This window comes from Poecile atricapillus, chromosome 39 (assembly GCF_030490865.1).
Source record: "Poecile atricapillus isolate bPoeAtr1 chromosome 39, bPoeAtr1.hap1, whole genome shotgun sequence".
Classification (NCBI taxonomy): Eukaryota; Metazoa; Chordata; class Aves; order Passeriformes; family Paridae; genus Poecile; species Poecile atricapillus.
In genome coordinates this window covers 1,116,584-1,139,590 of record NC_081287.1, presented here as the reverse complement: position 1 = coordinate 1,139,590, position 23,007 = coordinate 1,116,584, and the positions used below count along the sequence as shown (strand labels likewise).

Genomic DNA, 23,007 nt, shown 5'->3' with positions numbered 1-23,007 from the left:
TTACCGGGAATTCCCGGGAATTCAGGGGGGCGCGGGACCAGGAATTAGCGGGAATTACCGGGAATTCAGGGAGGTTTGGAACTGGGGATTACCGGGAATTACCGGGAATTCCGGGGGGTTTGGAACTGGGAGTTACTGGGAATTCCCGGGAAGTCCGGGGGGTTTGGAACTGGGAATTACCGGGAATTCAGGGGGCTTTGGAACTGGGAATTACCGGGAATTCAGGGGGGCGCGGGACCAGGAATTACCGGGAATTCAGGGGGGTTTGGAACTGGGAGTTACCGGGAATTACCGGGAATTCCGGGGGGTTTGGAACTGGGAATTAACGGAGATTCAGAACCGGGAATTCCCGGGGGGTTTGAAATTGGGAATTCCCGGGAATTCCGGGGGGTTTGGAACTGGGAATTACCGGGAATTCCGGGGAACTCGGAACCGGGAATTCCCGGGATTCGGAACCGGAATTCCCGGGGGGCTTGGAACCGGGAATTCCCGGGATTCGGAACCGGGAATTCCGGGGGTCTCAGCGTCCAGGGACCCCCGTCCCGCCCCGGTACCACCGGTGTGTTCCTCACAGGCCTCCGGCGGCGGCGTGGACAGAACCAGCCGGTGCCGGTCCCGGTAAGACCGGACCCCCAAATCTACCCCCAGACCCCCCAAATTCCACCCCCAGACCCCCAAATTCCACCCCAGACCCCCCAAATTCCACCCCAGACCCCCAAATCCACCCCCAGACCCCCAAAATCCCACCCCCAGACCCCCAAAATCCCACCCCCAGACCCCCCAAATCCACCCCCAGACCCCCAAATCCACCCCCAGACCCCCCAAATCCACCCCCAGACCCCCAAAATCCCACCCCAGACCCCCCAAATTCCACCCCAGACCCCCAAAATCCCCCCCAGACCCCCCAAATTCCACCCCAGACCCCCAAATCCACCCCCAGACCCCCAAAATCCCACCCCAGACCCCCAAATCCACCCCCAGACCCCCCAAATCCCACCCCAGACCCCCAAATCCACGCCCAGAGCCCCCAAATCCACCCCAGACCCCCCAAATTCCGTCCCAGAGCCCCAAATCCAACCCCAGACCCCCCAAATCCACCCCCAGACCCCCAAATCCACCCCCAGACCCCCCAAATTCCATCCCAGAGCCCCCAAATCCACCCCCAGACCCCCAAATCCCACCCAGACCCCCAAATCCACCCCCAGACCCCCCAAATTCCACCCCCAGACCCCCAAAATTCCACCCCAGACCCCCCAAATTCCACAGCCGCTCCCCTCCTGTCTCAGCAGAGCCTCCCCATGACCCCGGCTCCGGTCCACTGAGGGGTCCCGGTGGTCCCGGGGATCCCGGTGGTCCCAGGGGTCCCGGGGATCCTGGGGCTCCCGGGGGTCCCGGTGGTCCCGGTGGTCCCAGGGGTCCCGGGGCTCCCGGGGATCCCGGTGGTCCCGGGGCTCCCGGGGCTCCCGGTGGTCCCGGGGGTCCCGGTGGTCCCGGTGGTCCCAGGGGTCCCGGTGGTCCCGGTGGTCCCGGTGGTCCCGGTGGTCCCAGGGGTCCCGGTGGTCCTGGGGGTCCCGGTGGTCCCAGGGATCCCAGGGGTCCCGGGGATCCCGGGGCTCCCGGAGGTCCCGGTGGTCCCGGGGATCCCGGAGGTCCCGGTGGTCCCGGGGCTCCCGGGGCTCCCGGTGGTCCCGGGGCTCCCGGTGGTCCTGGGGCTCCCAGGGCTCCCGGGGGTCCCGGTGGTCCCGGGGATCCTGGGGCTCCCGGGGATCCCGGGGGTCCCGGTGGTCCCGGGGGTCCCGGGGATCCCGGTGGTCCCGGTGGTCCCAGGGGTCCCGGTGGTCCCGGGGGTCCCGGGGATCCCGGTGGTCCCAGGGGTCCCAGGGGTCCCGGTGGTCCTGGGGGTCCCGGTGGTCCCGGGGCTCCCGGAGGTCCCGGAGGTCCCGGGGATCCCGGGGCTCCCGGTGGTCCCGGGGGTCCCGGAGGTCCCGGTGGTCCCGGGGATCCTGGGGCTCCCGGGGATCCCGGTGGTCCCGGTGGTCCCGGTGGTCCCGGAGGTCCCGGTGGTCCCGGGGGTCCCGGTGGTCCCGGGGCTCCCGGGGCTCCCGGAGGTCCCGGTGGTCCCGGTGGTCCCGGTGGTCCCAGGGCTCCCGGGGCTCCCGGTGGTCCCGGTTGTGCCCCCGCTCCTTCCCGGGAGGACGTGGAGCTCGTCCCGGTGTCCCCACGGGCCCCGCCCCGGTTACCGGGAGCTCTCCGGGAGGATCCCGCCCCTCCCACCGGGATCCCCGCTGCCAATAAAGGATTTTGTCTCCAGCGCCGCCGCATTCCCGGGATCCCGGGGCCGGTGTCCCGGTGTCCCGTTCCCATTCCCGGTGTCCTGATCCCGGTGTCCTGATCCCGGTGTCCCGGTGTCCCGTTCCCATTCCCGGTGTCCTGATCCCGGTGTCCTGATCCCAGTGTCCCGGTGTCCCGTTCCCATTCCCGGTGTCCTGATCCCGGTGTCCCGGTGCCCCGTTCCCATTCCCGGTGTCCTGATCCCGGTGTCCCGGTGCCCCGTTCCCATTCCCGGTGTCCTGATCCCGGTGTCCTGATCCCAGTGTCCCGGTGTCCCGTTCCCATTCCCGGTGTCCTGATCCCGGTGTCCCGGTGTCCTGATCCCGGTGTCCCGGTGTCCCATTCCCATTCCCGGTGACCCGTTCCCAGTTTCCCGTTCCCAGTTTCCCATTCCCAGTTTCCCATTCATTCCCAGTGTCCCGTTCCCGGTTTCCCATTCATTCCCAGTTTCCCATTCCCGGTTTCCCATTCATTCCAAATTTCCCATTCATTCCCAGTTTCCCATTCCCAGTTTCCCATTCATTCCCAGTTTCCCACTCCCAGTTTCCCATTCCCACTTTCCCATTCCCACTTTCCCATTCCCTCCCAGTTTCCCATTCATTCCCAGTTTCCCATTCATTCCCAGTTTCCCATTCCCAGTTTCCCATTCCCAGTTTCCCATTCATTCCCAGTGTCCCGTTCCCGGTTTCCCATTCATTCCCAGTTTCCCATTCCCACTTTCCCATTCCCACTTTCCCATTCCCTCCCAGTTTCCCATTCATTCCCAGTTTCCCATTCATTCCCAGTTTCCCATTCCCAGTTTCCCATTCCCAGTTTCCCATTCATTCCCAGTTTCCCATTCATTCCCAGTTTCCCATTCATTCCCAGTTTCCCATTCCCATTCCCACTTTCCCATTCCCACTTTCCCATTCCCACTTTCCCATTCATTCCCAGTTTCCCATTCATTCCCACTTTCCCATTCCCAGTTTCCCATTCACTCCCAGTGTCCCATTCCCATTCCCGATGTCCCGTTCCCATTCCCACTTTCCCATTCCCACTTTCCCATTCATTCCCAGTTTCCCACTCCCAGTTTCCCATTCCCAGTTTCCCACTCCCAGTTTCCCATTCCCAGTTTCCCATTCATTCCCAGTTTCCCATTCATTCCCAGTTTCCCATTCATTCCCAGTTTCCCATTCCCAGTTACCCATTCATTCCCAGTTTCCCATTCCCAGTTTCCCATTCCCAGTTTCCCATTCCCAGTTTCCCCTCTCTCCCGCCAGGGGGCGCACTCCTCCCGCCGCTTTTTATGGGCGTGACCCGAGCTTTTAATGGGCGTGGCTTGTTCAGAATGGGCGTGGCTTGGGCCAGAATGGGCGTGGCCTGGGGTCAAAATGGGCGTGCCCGTTGATCAGAGTGGGCGTGGCCTGGGTGAGAATGGGCGTGTCCTGGGTCAGAGTGGGCGTGGCCTGTGCTGGACTGGGCGTGTCCCGGGGTCAGAGTGGGCGTGTCCCGGGTCGGGGGGCGGGCCCCGGTGTGGGCGGGGCGCGGCGCGGTCCAAGATGGCCGCGGTGTCGGTGTTCCCCGGCGTGCGGCTCCTCACGGTCGGGGACGCGAACGGGGAGATCCAGCGGCACCAGGAGCAGCAGCCGCTCCGCCTCGAGGTCCGCACCGGCCCCGACAGCGCCGCCATCGCCCTCTACGGCCGTGAGTGCGCCCGGGGCGGCCGAGAGGGGCGGGGGGCCCGGCGGGGGAGGGGGGTGTGGGGAGCTGAGGGGTCTGAGGGGATGGGGGAGGGGCCCTGAGGGGGAAGGAGGCTCTGAGGGGTCGCTGAGGATGAGGAGGGGTCGGGAAGGGACCCTGAGGGGGAAGGAGGCCCTGAGGGGTCGGTGAGGATGAGGAGAGGTCGGGAAGGGATCCTGAGGGGTCCGTGAGGAGCTGAGGGGGCCCTGAGGGGTCGGTGAGGATGAGGAGGGGTCGGGAAGGGACCCTGAGGGGTCTGTGAGGGGGAAGGAGGCCCTGAGGGGTCAGTGAGGAGCTGGGGGGACCCTGAGGATGAGGAAGGGTCGGGAAGGGATCCTGAGGGGTCCGTGAGGAGCTGAGGGGGCCCTGAGGGGTCGCTGAGGATGAGGAAGGGTCGGGAAGGGACCCTGAGGGACTCTGAGGGGGAAGGAGGCCCTGAGGGGTCGGTGAGGATGAGGAGGGGTCGGGAAGGGACCCTGAGGGCTCCACGAGTTCCTTGGGGGGCCCTGAGGGGTCGGTGAGGATGAGGAGAGGTCGGTGAGGATGAGGAGGGGTCGGGAAGGGACCCTGAGGGGTCCGTGAGGAGCTGAGGGGGCCCTGAGGATGAGGAAGGGTCGGGAAGGGACCCTGAGGGATCAATAAGGAGTTGAGGGGGCCCTGAGGGGTCGGTGAGGATGAGGAGAGGTCGGTGAGGATGAGGAGGGGTCGGGAAGGGACCCTGAGGGACCCTGAGGGGGAAGGAGGCCCTGAGGGGTCTGTGAGGATGAGGAATGGTCAAGACAGGACCCTGAGGGCTCCACGAGTTCCTTGGGGGGGCCCTGAGGGGTCGGTGAGGATGAGGAAGGGTCGGTGAGGATGAGGAGGGGTCTGTGAGGATGAGGAATGGTCAAGACAGGACCCTGAGGGCTCCACGAGTTCCTTGGGGGGGCCCTGAGGGGTCGGTGAGGATGAGGAAGGGTCGGTGAGGATGAGGAGGGGTCGGGAAGGGATCCTGAGGGGTCCGTGAGGAGCTGAGGGGGCCCTGAGGGGTCTGTGAGGATGAGGAGAGGTCGGGAAGGGACCCTGAGGGGCCCTGAGGGGGAAGGAGGCCCTGAGGGGTCGGTGAGGATGAGGAAGGGTCGGGAAGGGACCCTGAGGGATCAATAAGGAGCTGAGGGGGCCCTGAGGGGTCGCTGACGATGAGGAGGCGTCGCTGAGGATGAGGAAGGGTCCAGGACAGGACCCTGAGGGCTCCACGAGTTCCTTGGGAAGCCCTGAGGGGTCGGTGAGGATGAGGAGGGGTCTGTGAGGATGGGAAGGGGTCTGTGAGGATGAGGAGGGGTTGGTGAGGATGAGGAAGGGTCAGGACAGGACCCTGAGGGGTCAGTGAGGATGAGGAGGGGTCAGTGAGGATGGGAAGGGGTCTGTGAGGATGAGGAGGGGTCGGTGAGGATGAGGAAGGGTCAGGACAGGACCCTGAGGGCTCCATGAGTTCCTTGGGAAGCCCTGAGGGGTCAATGAGGATGAGGAAGGGTCGGGAAGGGACCCTGAGGGGTCGGTGAGGATGAGGAGGGGTCGGTGAGGATGAGGAGGGGTCTGTGAGGACGAGGAAGGGTCGGTGAGGATGAGGAGGGGTCTGTGAGGATGAGGAGGGGTCAGGACAGGACCCTGAGGGGTCGGTGAGGATGAGGAAGGGTCTGTGAGGATGAGGAAGGGGTCGGTGATGATGAGGAGGGGTCGGTGAGGATGAGGAAGGGTCGGGAAGGGACCCTGAGGGGTCTGTGAGGATGAGGAAGGGTCTGTGAGGATGAGGAGGGGTCTGTGAGGATGAGGAAGGGTCAGGACAGGACCCTGAGGGCTCCATGAGCTCCTTGGGGGGCCCTGAGGGCTCTCAGGAGCTCGGGGTGAGTTTTGGGGGGGCTCTGCTGAGGGGGGGGGCGGTTCAGAATTTGGGTCTGGGGTCTCTGGAGGGGGTTTTGGGTCTGGGGTCTCTGGGGGTTTTTGGGGGGGGTCTCTGGAGGGTTTTGGGGGGTCTCTGGAGGTGTTTTTGGGTCTGGGGTCTCTGGAGGTGTTTTTGGGGGGGGTCTCTGGAGGTGTTTTTGGGGGATCTCTGGAGGGTTTTTGGGGGGGGCTGTTCAGAATTTGGGTCTGGGGTCTCTGGGGGTTTTTGGGGGGGTCTCTGGAGGTGTTTTTGGGGGGGCTGTTCAGAATTTGGGTCTGGGGTCTCTGGAGGGTTTTTGGGGGGGGTCTCTGGAGGTGTTTTTGGGTCTGGGGTCTCTGGAGGTGTTTTTGGGTCTGGGGTCTCTGGAGGGTTTTTGGGTCTGGGGTCTCTGGAGGTGTTTTTGGGGGGGGTCTCTGGAGGGTTTTTGGGGGGGGTCTCTGGAGGGTTTTTGGGGGGGGCTGTTCAGAATTTGGGTCTGGGGTCTCTGGAGGGTTTTTGGGTCTGGGGTCTCTGGAGGTGTTTTGCGTCTGGGGTCTCTGGGGGTTTTTGGGGGGGTCTCTGGAGGGTTTTTGGGTCTGGGGTCTCTGGAGGTGTTTTTGGGTCTGGGGTCTCTGGAGGTGTTTTTGGGGGGGTCTCTGGAGGTGTTTTTGGGTCTGGGGTCTCTGGAGGTGTTTTTGGGGGGGTCTCTGGAGGTGTTTTTGGGTCTGGGGTCTCTGGAGGTGTTTTTGGGTCTGGGGTCTCTGGTGGGTTTTTGGGGGGGGTCTCTGGAGGTGTTTTTGGGGGGGTCTCTGGAGGGTTTTTGGGGGGGGCTGTTCAGAATTTGGGTCTGGGGTCTCTGGAGGTGTTTTTGGGGGGTCTCTGGAGGGTTTTTGGGTCTGGGGTCTCTGGAGGTGTTTTTGGGGGGGGGTCTCCATCTCCCGGCCTTTCCCAGAACCCGCAGAAAGTTCCTCCCCCTCCCCCTCCTCTTCCTCCTCACTTTTACCCGAAACGGCCCCAATTCCGTGACCTCCCCGGGGGGGGGTGGGGAGGGGGCTCCCGGTGGTCCCCCCGAATTTTGGGGAGGGGTCGCGGCGTCTCCTCCTCTTCCTCTTTGTCTCCGCTCCACATTCCGCGGGTTTTTTTGGGTTTTTTTGTCGTTTTTCCCGTTCTTTGAGGAAATTTTCCCTTTATTTTCCCCGGATTCTTTGTGCTCGGGATCCTCCCGTGTTTTGAGGGGAGGGGGGCGCGACCCCCACCCCGCGACCCCCACCCCGCGACCCCTCCCCCCGCGACCCCCTCCCCCCTCTCCTGGCTGGAGGGAGGGGAAACTGAGGCACGGCTTCATCCCGGGAATTGCCGGAGCTTCCCCGTGGAGGCTCCGGAAGCTTTTCCAGAGGAGCCTTTGTGTGACCGGGGGGTTTTGGGGGGCTCTGGGGGTCTCTGGGGGGTTCTGGGGGGTTCTGGGGGTTTCTGGGGGTCTCTGGGGGTCTCTGGGGGGTTCTGGGAGTTCCCGGGGGTCTCTGGGGGGTTCTGGGGGTCTCTGGAGGGTTCTGGGGGGCTCTGGGGGTCTCTGGGGGGTTCTGGGGGTCTCTGGAGGGTTCTGGGGGGCTCTGGGGGTCTCCGGGGGGTTCTGGGGGTCTCCGGGGGGTTCTGGGGGTCTCTGGGGGGCTCCGGGGGCTCTGGGGGTTCTGGGGGTCTCCGGGGGGTTCCGGGGGGTTCTGGGGGTCTCCGGGGGGTTCCGGGGGGTTCTGGGGGTCTCAGGGGGGTTTCGGGGGTCTCCGGGGGGCTCCGGGGGGTTCTGGGGGTCTCCGGGGGGTTCCGGGGGTCTCCGAGGGTCTCCGGGGGTCTCTGGGGTGTTCCGGGGGTCTCTGGGGGGCTTTGGGGGTTCCCGGGGGTCTCTGGGGGTCTCTGGGGGTTTCTGGGGGTCTCCGGGGGTTTCTGGGGGTTTCTGGGGGTCTCCGGGGGTCTCTGGGGGTCTCTGGGGGTCTCCGGGGGTCTCCGGGGGTCTCCGGGCCGCCTCAGCCGCCGCTTCCAGCGGCCACAAAGAGCCCGGGAGGCTCCGGGAGCCGCCGCAGCTCCGGGATTTTCTGGGAAGGGGCGGGAACCGGGAATTGTTTGAATCGCCCTGAGAGCGGCCGCTGCCCCGGGGCTGGTTCCCGGTTCCCGGGATGATTCCTGGGATGATTCCCGGTGCCCGGGGCAGCGTTCCCGGTTCCCGGGCTGGTTCCCGGTTCCTGGGATGATTCCGGGGATGATTCCCGGTGCCCGGGGCAGCATTCCCGGTTCCCGGGGCTGGCTCCTGGTGCCCCGGGGCTGGTTCCCGGTTCCCGGGATGATTCCCGGTGCCCCAGGGCTGGTTCCCGGTTCCCGGGGCTGGTTCCCGGTGCCCCGGGGCTGGTTCCCGGTTCCCGGGATGATTCCGGGGGATGATTCCCGGTGCCCCGGGGCTGGTTCCCGGTGCCCCAGGGCTGGTTCCCGGTTCCTGGGGTGATTCCTGGGATGATTCCCGGTGCCCAGGGCAGCATTCCCGGTTCCCGGGATGGTTCCCAATGCCCCGGGGCACCATTCCCGGTTCCTGAGATGATTCTGGGGCTGGTTCCCGGTGCCCCGGGCTGATTCCTGGGATGGTTCCCGGTGCCCCGGGGCACCATTCCCAGTTCCTGAGATGATTCTGGGGCTGATTCCCGGTTCCTGGGATGATTCCCGATGCCCTGGGGCTGGTTCCCAGTGTCCCAGGGCAGCGTTCCCTATTCCTGAGATGATTCTGGGGCTGGTTCCTGATTCCTGGGATGATTCCCAGCATAATTCCCGCTTTCTGTGATGATTTCCGATTCCTGGGATGATTCCCGGGATCATTCCTGATTCCTGGGATGATTCCAGGGCCGGTTCCCGGGATGATTTCTGATTCCTGGGATGATTCCTGGGATAATTCCCGGTTCCTGGGATAATTCCCGCTTTCTGGGATGATTCCAGGGCTGGTTCCCGGTTCCTGGGATGATTCCCGGGATCATTCCTGATTCCTGGGATGGTTCCGGGGATGATTTCCAGGATCAGTCCTGATTCCCGGGATGATTCCAGGGCCGGTTCCCGGGATGATTTCTGGTTCCTGGGATGATTCCTGGGATGATTCCCAGGATAATTCCCGGTTCCTGGGTTGATTCCCGGGATCATTCCTGATTCTTGGGATGGTTCCTGGGATGATTTCCGGGATCAGTCCTGATTCCTGGGATGATTCCGGGGTTGGTTCCTGGGATGATTTCCGATTCCTGAGATGATTCCTGGGATAATTCCCGGTTTCTGGGATGATTCCTGGTTCCTGTGATGATTCCCGGGATTGTTCCCAGGATGATTCCCGGGATAATTCCCGGTTCCTGGGATAATTCCCATTTTCTGGGATGATTCCTGGTTCCTGTGATGATTCCTGTGATGATTCCTGGGATAATTCCCGGTTCCTGGGATAATTCCTGGGGTGATTCCTGGGATAATTCCCAGTTTCTGGGCTGATTCCCGGTTCCTGTGATGATTCCAGGGATCATTCCCGGGATGATTCCCAGGATAATTCCCGTTTCCTGGGATAATTCCCGGTTTCTGGGCTGATTCCTGGTTCCTGGGATGATTCCTGGGATCATTCCTGGGATAATTCCCGGTTCCTGGGATAATTCCTGGGATCATTCCCGGGATAATTCCCAGTTTCTGGGCTGATTCCCGGTTCCTGGGCTGATTCCTGGGATAATTCCCGGTTCCTGGGCTGATTCCCGGGATGATTCCCGGTTTCTGGGATCATTCCCGGGATCATTCCCGGTTTCTGGATGATTCCCAGTTCCTGTGATGATTCCCGGGATCATTCCCGGGATAATTCCCAGTTCCCGGGGCAGCTCCTGTGCGCTCCCATCTCAGCCCCTCCATCCCCTCCCCTCGTATCCACAGACCCAAAATCCCAATTTCCACCTGGAATTCCGGCTGCTCCCCCTCCCCCCCCACCGTAATTAGCGTTAATCAGGTTAATTGGGATTTATTCCTCTCCCTCGGGAACGTTCCGAACCGGGATCGGGGGCTCGGCCTCGTGCTCACCTCACTTTTCCCTCCCCTTTTTCCTTTCATTCCACCCCATTTTCCCTCCGTTTTTCCCTCCCTTTCCCATTTTTCCATCCCCATTCCTGGTTTTTCCCTCCCCATTCCCGGTTTTTCCCTCCCCATTTCCATTTTCCACTCCTCATTCCCGGTTTTTCTGTCTTCATTCTTGGTTTTTCTTTCCCCATTCCCATTTTTCCCTCCTCATTCCCGGTTTTTCCCTCCCCATTCCCATTTCCCATCCTCATTCCCACTTTTTCTCTCCTCATTCCCGTTTTTTTCCCCTCCCCATTCCCATTTCCCCCTCCCCATTCCCATTTCCCCCTCCCCATTCCCATTTTCCCCTCCTCATTCCCGGTTTTTCTGTCTTTATTCCCGGTTTTTCTGTCTTTATTCCCGGTTTTTCCCTCCTCATTCCCCGTTTTTCCCTCTCCAGACGAGGATGTCTGCGTGTTCAAGTGCTCCGTGTCCCTCTCCATTCCCATTTCCCCTCCTCATTCTCATTTTTCTCTCCTCATTCCCATTTTTCCCTCCCAATTCCCACTTTCCCCTCCTCATTCCCGGTTTTTCTGTCTTTATTCTCGGTTTTCCCCTCTCCATTCCCATTTTTCTCTCTCCATTCCCATTTTCCCTCCTCATTCCCGGTTTTTCTCTCCTCATTCCCGGTTTTTCCCTCCTCATTCCCGGTTTTCCCCTCCCCAAATCCCATTTTTCCCTCCTCATTCCCATTTTTCCCTCCTCATTCCTGGTTTTTCTGTCTTTATTCTCAGTTTTCCCCTCCCAAATCCCATTTTCCCCTCCCAATTCCCATTTTTCTCTCCTCATTCCCGGTTTTTCCCGTTTTTCCCTCTCCAGACGAGGATGTCTGCGTCTTCAAGTGCTCCGTGTCCCTCTCCATTCCCATTTCCCCTCCTCATTCCCAGTTTTCCCCTCCCCATTCCCATTTTTCTCTCCTCATTCCCGGTTTTTCTGTCTTTATTCTCGGTTTTCCCCTCCTCATTCCCAGTTTTCCCCTCCTCATTCCCATTTTTTCCCTCTCCAGACGAGGATGTCTGCGTGTTCAAGTGCTCCGTGTCCCTCTCCATTCCCATTTCCCCTCCTCATTCCTGGTTTTTCTGTCTTTATTCTCAGTTTTCCCCTCTCCATTCCCATTTTCCCCTCCTCATTCCTGGTTTTTCCCTCCTCATTCCCGTTTTTCCCCCCAGACGAGGATGTCTGCGTGTTCAAGTGCTCCGTGTCCCTCCTCATTCCCGGTTTTTCTGTCTTTATTCTCAGTTTTCCCCTCCTCATTCCCGGTTTTTCTCTCCCCATTCCCACTTTTCCCTCCCCATTCCCACTTTTCCCTCCCCATTCCCATTTTCCCCTCCTCATTCCCGGTTTTTCTCTCCTCATTCCCATTTTTCTCTCCCCATTCCCATTTTCCCCTCTCCATTCCCATTTTTCCCTCCTCATTCCCAGTTTTTCTCTCCCCATTCCCGGTTTTTCTGTCTTTATTCCCATTTTTCTCTCCTCATTCCCGGTTTTTCCCGTTTTTCCCTCTCCAGACGAGGATGTCTGCGTGTTCAAGTGCTCCGTGTCCCTCTCCATTCCCATTTTTCTCTCCTCATTCCCATTTCCCCCTCTCCATTCCCATTTTCCCCTCCCCATTCCCATTTTCCCCTCCTCATTCCCGGTTTTTCTGTCTTTATTCCCATTTTTCCCTCCTCATTCCCGGTTTTCCCCTCCCCATTCCCGGTTTTCCCCTCCCCATTCCCGGTTTTTCTGTCTTTATTCCCAGTTTTCCCCTCCTCATTCCCGTTTTTCCCTCTCCAGACGAGGATGTCTGCGTCTTCAAGTGCTCCATGTCCCTCCCCATTCCCACTTTTCTCTCCTCATTCCCGGTTTTTTCCCCTCCCAAATCCCATTTCCCCCTCCCAAATCCCACTTTTCCCTCCCCATTCCCACTTTTCTCTCCTCATTCCCGGTTTTTCCCTCCTCATTCTCGGTTTTTCTCTCCTCATTCCCACTTTCCCCTCCTCATTCCCGGTTTTTCTGTCTTTATTCTTAGTTTTTCTCTCCCCATTCCCGCTCTTTCTCTCCCCATTCCCAGTTTTTCCCTCCTCATTCCCGTTTTTCCCTCTCCAGACGAGGATGTCTGCGTGTTCAAGTGCTCCGTGTCCCTCTCCATTCCCACTTTTCCCTCCTCATTCCCAGTTTTTTCCCTCCTCATTCCCACTTTCCCCTCCTCATTCCCAGTTTTTCTCTCCCCATTCCCGGTTTTTCCCTCCTCATTCCCATTTTTCCCTCCCCATTCCTATTTTTCTCTCCTCATTCCCGGTTTTTCTGTCTTTATTCTCGGTTTTCCCCTCCCAATTCCCACTTTTCCCTCCTCATTCCCGGTTTTTCTCTCCCCATTCCCATTTTTCCCTCCTCATTCCCGGTTTTTCCCTCTCCAGACGAGGATGTCTGCGTGTTCAAGTGCTCCGTGTCCCTCTCCATTCCCATTTCCTCTCCTCATTCCCGGTTTTTCCCTCCTCATTCCCGGTTTTTCCCTCCCCATTCCCATTTTTCCCCTCCTCATTCCCGTTTTTTCCCGTTTTTCCCTCTCCAGACGAGGATGTCTGCGTGTTCAAGTGCTCCGTGTCCCTCTCCATTCCCATTTCCCCTCCTCATTCCCGTTTTTTCTGTCTTTATTCCCGGTTTTTCTGTCTTTATTCCCATTTTTCTCTCCTCATTCCCGTTTTTCCCTCTCCAGACGAGGATGTCTGTGTGTTCAAGTGCTCCGTGTCCCTCTCCATTCCCATTTTCCCCTCCTCATTCCCGGTTTTTCTCTCCCCAAATCCCAGTTTTCCCTCCTCATTCCCAGGTTTTCTGTCTTTATTCTCGGTTTTCCCCTCCCCATTCCCATTTTCCCCTCCCCATTCCCAGTTTTCTCTCCTCATTCCCGTTTTTCCCTCTCCAGACGAGGATGTCTGCGTGTTCAAGTGCTCCGTGTCCCTCTCCATTCCCGGTTTTTCTGTCTTTATTCCCGGTTTTCCCCTCTCCATTCCCATTTTTCTCTCCTCATTCCCACTTTTCCCTCCTCATTCCCACTTTTCCCTCCTCATTCCTGGTTTTTCCTTCCCCATTCTTGTTTTTTCTCTCCCAAATCCCATTTTTCCCTCCCCAAATCCCATTTTTCTCTCCCCATTCCCGGTTTTTCTGTCTTTATTCCCAGTTTTCCCCTCCTCATTCCCGGTTTTTCCCGTTTTTCCCTCTCCAGACGAGGATGTCTGCGTGTTCAAGTGCTCCGTGTCCCTCTCCATTCCCATTTCCCCCTCTCCATTCCCATTTTTCCCTCCTCATTCCTGGTTTTTCTGTCTTTATTCCCGGTTTTTCCCTCCCCATTCCCATTTTTCCCTCCCCATTCCCATTTTTCCCTCCTCATTCCCGGTTTTTCTCTCCTCATTCCCGGTTTTCCCCTCCCCATTCCCATTTTCCCCTCCTCATTCCCGGTTTTTCCTCTCCCCATTCCCAGTTTTTCTGTCTTTATTCCCATTTTTCTCTCCTCATTCCCGGTGTTTTCCCTCTCCAGACGAGGATGTCTGCGTGTTCAAGTGCTCCGTGTCCCTCTCCATTCCCATTTTCCCCTCTCCATTCCCATTTTTCCCTCCTCATTCCTGGTTTTTCCCTCCCCATTCCTGGTTTTTCTCTCCCCATTCCCATTTTCCCCTCCCCATTCCCATTTCCCATCCTCATTCCCACTTTTTCCCTCCTCATTCCCACTTTTTCTCTCCTCATTCCCACTTTTTCTCGGTTTTTTCCCCTCTCCATTCCCATTTTTCCCTCCTCATTCCTGGTTTTCCCCTCCTCATTCCCGTTTTTTCCCGTTTTTCCCCCCCAGACGAGGATGTCTGCGTGTTCAAGTGCTCCGTGTCCCTCTCCATTCCCATTTTCCCCTCTCCATTCCCGGTTTTTCTCTCCTCATTCCTGGTTTTCCCCTCCTCATTCCCGTTTTTCCCTCTCCAGACGAGGATGTCTGCGTGTTCAAGTGCTCCGTGTCCCTCTCCATTCCCATTTCCCCTCCTCATTCTCATTTTTCTCTCCTCATTCCCGGTTTTCCCCTCCTCATTCCCGTTTTTTCCCGTTTTTCCCCCCCAGACGAGGATGTCTGCGTGTTCAAGTGCTCGGTGTCCCTCCCCATTCCCGGTTTTTCTGTCTTTATTCCCATTTTCCCCTCCTCATTCCCGTTTTTTCCCGTTTTTCCCTCTCCAGACGAGGATGTCTGCGTGTTCAAGTGCTCGGTGTCGCGGGACACGGAGTGCAGCCGCGTTGGGAAGCAATCCTTCATCATCACCCTGGGCTGCAACAGCGTCCTGCTGCAATTCGGGACCCCCAACGGTCAGACCCCCTCCCCAATTCCCAAATTCCCACCTGGATTATCCCAAAATTCCCCCTCATCCCGGTTTTTTTTGGGGTGTTTTTCCCAGATTTCTGCTCTTTTTACAACATCCTGAAGAATTGCCGGGGTCACAACACGGAGCGCTCGGTGTTCAGCGAGCGCACGGAGGAATCTTCGGCGGTGCAGTATTTCCAGGTGGGAATTCTATTTCCAGGTGGGAATTCTTTCATGGAATGTTTTTCCAGGTGGGAATTCTTTCATGGAATATTTCCAGGTGGGAATTCCAGGTCCTGGAAGGGCAATTCCAGGTCCTGGAAGGGCAATTCCAGCTCCTGGAGGGGCAATTCCAGCTCCTGGAGGGGCAATTCCAGGTCCTGGAAGGGCAATTCCAGGTCCTGGAGGGGTAATTCCAGCTCCTGGAGGGGCAATTCCAGGTCCTGGAAGGGCAATTCCAGGTCCTGGAGGGGTAATTCCAGGTTCTGGAGGACAATTCCAGCTCTTTTTGGGGGAATTTTTTCATGGAATATTTCCAGGTGGGAATTCTTTCATGGAATGTTTTTTGGGGGATAATTCCAGGTCCTGGAGGGGCAATTCCAGGTCCTGGAAGGGCAATTCCAGGTCCTGGAGGGGCAATTCCAGCTCTTGAAGGGGCAATTCCAGCTCCTGGAGGGGCAATTCCGGCTCTTTTTGGGGGAATTTTTTCATGGAATGTTTTCCAGCTGGGAATTCTTTCATGGAATGTTTTCATGGAATGTTTCCAGGTGGGAATTTTTTCATGGAATATTTCCAGGTGGGAATTCTTTCATGGAATATTTTCATGGAATATTTCCAGGTGGGAATTCCAGGTCCTGGAACGGCAATTCCAGCTCTTTTTGGGGTAATTCCAGCTCTTTTTGGGGTAATTCCAGGTCCTGGAGGGACAATTCCATCCCTTTTTGGGGCAATTCCAGATCCTGGAGGGGCAATTCCAGGTCCTGGAAGGGCAATTCCAGCTCTTTTTGGGGTAATTCTGGCTCTTTTTGGGGCAATTCCAGGTCCTGGAAGGGCAATTCCAGCTCTTTTTGGGGGAATTTTTGCATGGAATGTTTCCCAGGTGGGAATTCTTTCATGGAATGTTTTTCCAGGTGGGAATTCTTTCATGGAATTCTTTCATGGAATATTTCCAGGTGGGAATTTTTTCATGGAATTTTTTCATGGAATGTTTTCCAGGTGGGAATTCTTTCATGGAATTTTTTCATGGAATATTTCCAGGTGGGAATTCTTTCATGGAATGTTTCCAGGTGGGAATTCTTTCATGGAATTCTTTCATGGAATATTTCCAGGTGGGAATTCTTTCATGGAATTTTTTCATGGAATATTTCCAGGTGGGAATTCTTTCATGGAATATTTCCAGGTGGGAATTCTTTCATGGAATGTTTTCATGGAATATTTCCAGGTGGGAATTCTTTCATGGAATTCTATTTCCAGGTGGGAATTCTTTCATGGAATTCTTTCATGGAATATTTCCAGGTGGGAATTCTTTCATGGAATTTTTTCATGGAATGTTTTCATGGAATGTTTCCAGGTGGGAATTCTTTCATGGAATTCTTTCATGGAATATTTCCAGGTGGGAATTCTTTCATGGAATTCTTTCATGGAATGTTTCCAGGTGGGAATTCTTTCATGGAATTCTTTCATGGAATATTTCCAGGTGGGAATTCTTTCATGGAATTCTTTCATGGAATGTTTCCAGGTGGGAATTCTTTCATGGAATATTTCCAGGTGGGAATTCCAGGTCCTGGAAGGGCAATTCCAGGTCCTGGAGGACAATTCCAGCTCTTTTTGGGGCAATTCCGGCTCTTTTTGGGGTAATTCCAGGTCCTGGGGGGGCAATTCCAGCTCTTTTTGAGTCAATTCCAGCTCTTTTTGGGGCAATTCCAGGTCCTGGAGGGGCAATTCCAGCCCTTTTTGAGTCAATTCCCTCCCTTTTTGGGGCAATTCCCTCCCTTTTTGGGGCAATTCCCTCCCTTTTTGGGGCAATTCCCTCCCTTTTTGGGGCAATTCCAGCTCTTTTTGGGGCAATTCCAACTCCTGGGTGATAATTCCAGGTCCTGGGTGTGGGGAGGGGGCAATTCCAGCTCATTTTGAGTCAATTCCAGCCCTTTTTGGGGCAGCTCCAGCTCTTTTTGGTGCAATTCCATCCCTTTTTGGGGCAATTCCAGGTCCTGGAGGGGCAATTCCAGCCCTTTTTGGGTCAATTCCCTCCCTTTTTTGGGTCAATTCCCTCCCTTTTTGAGTCAATTCCATCTCCTGGGTGATAATTCCATCCCTTTTTGGTGCAATTCCAGCCCTTTTTGGGGCAATTCCCTCCCTTTTTGAGTCAATTCCCTCCCTTTTTGAGTCAATTCCCTCCCTTTTTGGTGCAATTCCCTCCCTTTTTGGAGCAATTCCATCCCTTTTTGGGGCAATTCCCTCTCCTGGAGGGGCAATTCCAGCAATTCCATCCCTTTTTGGGTCAATTCCCTCCCTTTTTGAGTCAATTCCCTCCCTTTCTGGGTCAATTCCCTCCCTTTTTGAGTCAATTCCATCCCTTTCTGGGTCAATTCCCTCCCTTTTTGAGTCAATTCCCTCCCTTTTTGGGGCAATTCCCTCCCTTTTTGGGGCAATTTGAACTTCTGGGTGTGGGGAAGGGGCAACTCCAGCTCTTGAAGGGGCAATTCCAGGTCCTGGAGTGGCAATTCCAGCTCTTTTTGAGTCAACTCCATCCCTTTTTGGGGCAATTCCAGGTCCTGGAAGGGCAATTCCAGCTCTTTTTGGGGTAATTCTGGCTCTTTTTGGGGTAATTCCAGGTCCTGGAGGGGCAATTCCATCCCTTTTTGGGGCAATTCCAGCTCTTTTTGGGGCAATTCCTTCCCTTTTTGAGTCAACTCCATCCCTTTTTGGGGCAATTCCAGGTCCTGGAGGGGCAATTCCAGCAATTCCCTCCCTTTTTGGGTCAATTCCATCCCTTTTTGTGTCAATTCCCTCCCTTTTTGGGTCAATTCCCTCCCTTTTTGGGTCAATTCCCTCCCTTTTTGAGCCATTCCATCTCCTGGGTGATAATTCCATCCCTTTTTGGTGCAATTCCAGCTCTTTTTGAGTCAACTCCATCCCTTTTTGGGGCAATTGCAGCTCTTTTTGGGGTAATTCCAGCTCTTTTTGGGGCAATTCCATCTCCTGGAGGGGCAATTCCAGCAATTCCATCCCTTTTTGGTGCAATTCCCTCCTTTTTTGGTGCAATTCCCTCCCTTTTTTGGTGCAATTCCCTCCCTTTTTGGGTCAATTCCGTCCCTTTTGGAGCAATTCCATCTCCTGGGTGATAATTCCATCCCTTTTTGGTGCAATTCCATCCCTTTTTGGTGCAATTCCATCTCCTGGAGGAGCAATTCCAGGTTCTGGGGGACAATTCCAGCTCTTTTTGAGCAATTCCAGCCCTTTTTGGGGCAATTCCCTCCCTTTTTGGTGCAATTCCAGCTCTTTGGTGCAATTCCCTCCCTTTTTGGGGCAATTCCAGGTCCTGGGGGTCAATTCCATCCCTTTTTGGGGCAACTCCAGCTCTTTTTGGGTCAATTCCCTCCCTTTTTGGGTCAATTCCCTCCCTTTTTGGTGCAATTCCATCTCCTGGGGGTCAACTCCAGCTCTTTTTGGGGCAATTCCAGCTCTTTTTGGGTCAATTCCAGCCCTTTCTGGGGCAATTCCCTCCCTTTTTGGGGCAATTCCAGCCCTTTTTGAGTCAATTCCAGCCCTTTTTGAGTCAATTCCAGCCCTTTTTGAGTCAATTCCATCCCTTTTTGAGTCAACTCCATCCCTTTTTGGGGCAATTCCCTCTCCTGGAGGGACAATTCCAGGTCCTGGGGGTCAACTCCATCCCTTTTTGAGTCAATTCCCTCCCTTTTTGAGTCAATTCCCTCCCTTTTTGGTGCAATCCCCTCCGTTTCTGTGTCCTGTCCCTGTCCCGGGCTCTGAGGTGTCGGTGTGTCCGTGTGTCCGGCAGTTTTACGGGTACCTGTCGCAGCAGCAGAACATGATGCAGGATTACGTGCGCACGGGGACGTACCAGCGAGCGATCCTGCAGAACCACAGCGACTTCAAGGACAAGGTGGGACCTCACATCCCTTTTCTGGGGGGTTTGGGGCTGATCTCAGCCGGGTTTTATTAAGTTTGGCTCAGATTTTGGTTTAAAACTGAGTTTTGGGGGTGTCCAGCTCTGGTTTTGGGGTGATCTGAGTCGTTTTTTGTCAAGCCTGATTCACTTTTGGGGGTGATCTGAGTTGTTTTTTGTGGAGCCTGGTTGGGATTTTAGTGTGAATCTGAGTTTTGGGGGTATCTGGTTCGGTTTTTGGGGTGATCTGAGTTGGTTTTGATGGAGCTTGGTTTGGATTTTAGTGGAAATCTGAGGTTTGGAGGAATCTGGTTCAGTTTTTGGGGTGATCTGAGTCGGTTTTTATCGAGTCTGGTTCGGATTTTGCTATAAAACTGAGTTTTGAGCATATCTGGTTCAGTTTTTTGGGGTTTTGGGGTGATCTGAGCCGGGTCTTATTAAGTTTGGCTCAGATTTTGATTTTAAACTGAGTTTTGGGGGTTTCCAGCTCTGGTTTTGGGGTGATCTGAGCCAGGTTTTATTAAGCCTGGCTCAGATTTTGGTTTAAAACTGAGTTTTGGGGGTGTCCAGCTCTGGTTTTGGGGATCAAATAAGGGATCAAATTAAACACGGGATCAAACACGGGATCAGAGCAGCTTTGGGCTCCACAATCCCTGGGATCCCCCCCGATCAGATCCCTGTGATCCCCGTGATCCCCCGATCCCTGGGATCCCCATGATCCAATCCCCGGGATCCCTGGGATCCCCTGATCAGATCCTCGTGATCCCCCCAATCCCTGTGATCCCCGGGGTCCCCTGATCCGATCCCTGGGATCCCTGGGATCTCCCTGATCCCCTGATCCCTGCGATCCCCTGACCAGATCTCTGTGATCCCTGTGATCCCCTGATCCCTGTGATCCCCATGATCCGATCCCTGGGATCCCTCAATCCCCCTGATCCCTGGGATCCCCTGACCCGATCCTCGTGATCCCCCTGATCCCCCGATCTGATCCCTGGGATCCCCCAATCCCCCTGATCCCTGGGATCCCCTGATCCAATCCCTGGGATCCTCTGATCCCTGGGATCCTCGATCCCTGGGATCCCCTGATCTGATCCCTGGGATCTCCCTGATCCCCCAATTCCCTCCTGATCCCCGATCCAATCCCTGGGATCCCCTGATCCCCCTGATCCCCTGATCCGATCCCTGTGATCCCCCGATCCCTGGACTCCCCTGATCCCTGTGATCCCCGGGATCCCCTGATTCGATCCCTGTGATCCCTGTGATCCCCTGATCCCCGCGATCCCCCTGATCCCCGGGATCCCCTGATCCGATCCCTGTGATCCCCAGGATCCGATCCCCTGATCCCCCTGATCCCCCTGGTCCCCCTGATCTCCGGGATCCCCTGATCCAATTCCTGTGATCCCCTGATCCCTGTGATCCCCTGATCCCCTGATCCCCTCCTGATCCCCTGATCTGATCCCTGGGATCCCCCGATCCCTGGACTCCCCTGATCCCTGTGATCCCCTGATCCCCATGATCCCTGTGATCCCCTCCTGATCCCCTGATCCCCTCCTGATCCCGTGATCCCTGTGATCCCCTGATCTGATCACTGTGATCCCTGTGATCCCCTGATCCCCTCCTGATCCCCTGATCCCTTCCTGATCCTGTGATCCGCTCCTGATCCCCCGATCCGCTCCCTGATCCCTGTGATCCCCATGATCCCTGTGATCCCCTCCTGATCCCCCGATCCCCTCCTGATCCCGTGATCCTCTCCCTGCTCCCTCAGATCGTTCTGGACGTCGGCTGCGGCTCCGGGATCCTCTCGTTCTTCGCGGCTCAGGCCGGGGCCAGGAAAATCTACGCGGTGGAGGCCAGCACCATGGCCCAGCACGCCGAGGTGAGCGCTCCGGGGCTTCCGGAACATTCCTGGGGTTCCGGAACGTTCCCGGAACTCCAGAGGATCCCCGGGATTCCGGAGGATTCCCGGGATTCCAGAACATTCCCGGGATTCCAGAGAATCCCCACAATTCCAGAGCATTCCCGGGATTCCAGAGCATTCCCGGGATTCCAGAACATTCCCCACAATTCCAGAGAATCCCCACAATTCCAGAGCATTCCCGGGCTTCCGGAACATTCCCGGGATTCCAGAGCATTCCCGGGATTCCAGAACATTCCCGGGGTTCCAGAACATTCCCAGAACTCCAGAGCATTCCCGGGATTCCAGAACATTCCCAGGGTTCCAGAACATTCCTGGGATTCCAGAACATTCCCGGGATTCCAGAACATTCCCGGGGTTCCAGAGGATTCCCACAATTCCAGAGGGGGAATTTGGGATCACCCGAACCTCGTTTCATTCCCGTTTCCTCCTGCAGGTGTTGCTGGAGGCTCCCCAGAGTTCCAGAAGGATCCCAAAGGATCCAGGAGGATCCAGAGGGATCCAGGGGGATCCAGAGGGATCCAGGAGGGATCCAGAGGGATCTGGGATCACCCCAACCTCGTTTGATCCCCGTTTCCTCCTCCAGGTGTTGCTGGAGGTTCCTCACCATTCCAGGGGCTCCCCAGAATTCCAGAAGGATCCAGAGGGATCCAGAGGAATCCAGAGGGGATCCAGAAGGATCCAGAGGGATCCAGGAGGATCCAGGGGGGATTTGGGATCACTTGAACCTCGTTTCATTCCCATTCCCATTCCCTCCTCCTCCAGGTGTTTCCTCCAGGTGTTGCTGGAGGTTCCCCAGAATTCCAGAAGGATCCAGAGGGATCCAGGGGGAATCCAGGAGGATCCAGGGGGGATCCAGAGGGATCTGGGATCACCCAAACCTCGTCTGATCCCCATTTCCTCCTCCAGGTGTTGCTGGAGGCTCCCCAGAGTTCCAGAAGGATCCCAAAGGATCTAGAAGGATCCAGAGGGGATCCAGAGGGATCCAGAAGGATCCAGGGGGATCCAGAGGGATCCAGAGGGGATCCAGAGGGATCCAGGGGGGATCCAGGGAGGATCCAGAGGGATCCAGAGGGATCCAGGGGGATCCAGGGAGGATCCAGAGGGATCCAGGGGGATCCAGGGGGGGATCCAGAGGGATCCAGAGGGATCTGGGATCACCCAAACCTCGTTTGATCCCTGTTTCCTCCTGCAGGTGTTGGTGAAGAGCAACAACCTGACCGAGAGGATCGTGGTGATCCCGGGAAAGGTGGAGGAGGTGACGCTGCCGGAGCAGGTGAGGGAAAATCAAATCAAATCAAATCAAATCAAATAAAATAAAATAAAATAAAATAAAATAAAATAAAATGAAATGAAATAAAATGAAATAAAATGAAATAAAATGAAATGAAATAAAATAATATAAAATGAAATGAAATAAAATAAAATATAATAAAATGAAATAAAATGAAATAAAATAAAATAAAATAAAATAAAATAAAATAAAATAAAAAGAAATGAAATAAAATAATATAAAATGAAATGAAATAAAATAAAATATAATAAAATAAAATAAAATAATAAAATTTTAAAAAATGAAATAAAATAAAATAAAATAATATATATAATATAGTTGCTTATATAATTAATTATATAATACAATTAATAATATAATTAATGTTAATTAATTAACATCATTAACAATGCTAATTGTTAATTAACTTAATTAATAATTATTATATATAACATAATATATATAATATAGTTGCTAATATAATATAATATAATATAATATAATATAATATAATATAATATAATATAATATAATATAATATAATATAATTAATTATATAATGGAATTAATAATTAATATAATTAATGTTAATTTACGTCATTAACGATGCTAATTAATGTTAATTAATATATTTAGTAGTTTTTATATATAATATAATATATATAATATAGTTACTTCTATAATATATAATTAATATATTTATATTAATATATAATAATATATAAAATATATTATTATAATATATTATATATATTATTATATATAATAATATGTATAATATATTATAATAATTATATGTATTATAAAATATATTATTATAATATATTATATATTATAATATATTATAATAATAATTATATATTATAAAATATATTATTATATTATATATATTATAATATATTATATTATATAATTAATATAATTATATTATATAATTATATATAAATATATATTAACATATTTATATATCATTATATTATATATTAATTATATATAATATAATATAATTAATTCTATAATTATTAATTAATATAATTAACGTTAATTACTTCCCATCATTAATTAACGCTGTTAATTACCGCTAATAGGTTGACATCATCATCTCGGAGCCCATGGGGTACATGCTGTTCAACGAGCGGATGCTGGAGAGTTACCTGCACGCCAAGAAATACCTGAAACCCAGCGGTGAGGGAGGGGGGGGACTGGGGGGAACTGGGGGGAACTGGGGGGCTTTGGGGGGGTCTGGGGGGTCTTTGGGGGGTCCTTGGGGGTCCCTGGGGGGCTCTGAGGCATTCAGGGGGGTCCTTGGGGGTCCTTG

General features: G+C 54.5%; 2 protein-coding genes across 2 annotated transcripts in view; one reads left to right on the top strand and one right to left on the bottom strand.

The window, feature by feature from the left end:
- Positions 1-187: 187 nt before the first annotated feature.
- Positions 188-2,322, bottom strand: LOC131591228 (collagen alpha-1(I) chain-like). Its single transcript, XM_058861709.1, has 4 exons — positions 2,241-2,322; positions 1,468-2,003; positions 1,304-1,416; positions 188-203 (listed from the first exon to the last, which is right to left on the bottom strand). Exons 1-4 carry the CDS (start codon positions 2,320-2,322, stop codon positions 188-190), a joined length of 747 nt encoding a protein of 248 aa, XP_058717692.1.
- A 1,512-nt stretch (positions 2,323-3,834) lies between these two features.
- Positions 3,835-23,007, top strand: part of CARM1 (coactivator associated arginine methyltransferase 1) — a 35,724-nt gene continuing 16,551 nt past the window's right edge. Inside the window, exons 1-7 of the mRNA XM_058861818.1 lie at positions 3,835-4,014; positions 14,255-14,380; positions 14,470-14,576; positions 18,394-18,498; positions 20,267-20,377; positions 21,612-21,692; positions 22,778-22,874. Coding sequence (XP_058717801.1) covers positions 3,870-4,014; positions 14,255-14,380; positions 14,470-14,576; positions 18,394-18,498; positions 20,267-20,377; positions 21,612-21,692; positions 22,778-22,874 — 772 coding nt within the window. The 5' untranslated portion in view covers positions 3,835-3,869. The remainder of the gene's footprint in view (positions 4,015-14,254; positions 14,381-14,469; positions 14,577-18,393; positions 18,499-20,266; positions 20,378-21,611; positions 21,693-22,777; positions 22,875-23,007) is intronic.

Bases quoted from the DNA above. Each gene is read 5' to 3' on its own strand.
- LOC131591228 (XM_058861709.1), bottom strand. From the start codon at position 2,322: ATGCGGCGGCGCTGGAGACAAAATCCTTTATTGGCAGCGGGGATCCCG. The intron at 2,004-2,240 runs GTAACCGGGGCG...CGGGAGCCCCAG, and splicing joins ATCCTCCCGGAGAGCTCCCG to GATCCCCGGGACCACCGGGA. The intron at 1,417-1,467 runs CCGGGAGCCCCG...GGAGCCCCGGGA, and splicing joins CACCGGGACCCCCGGGACCA to CCCCTGGGACCACCGGGACC.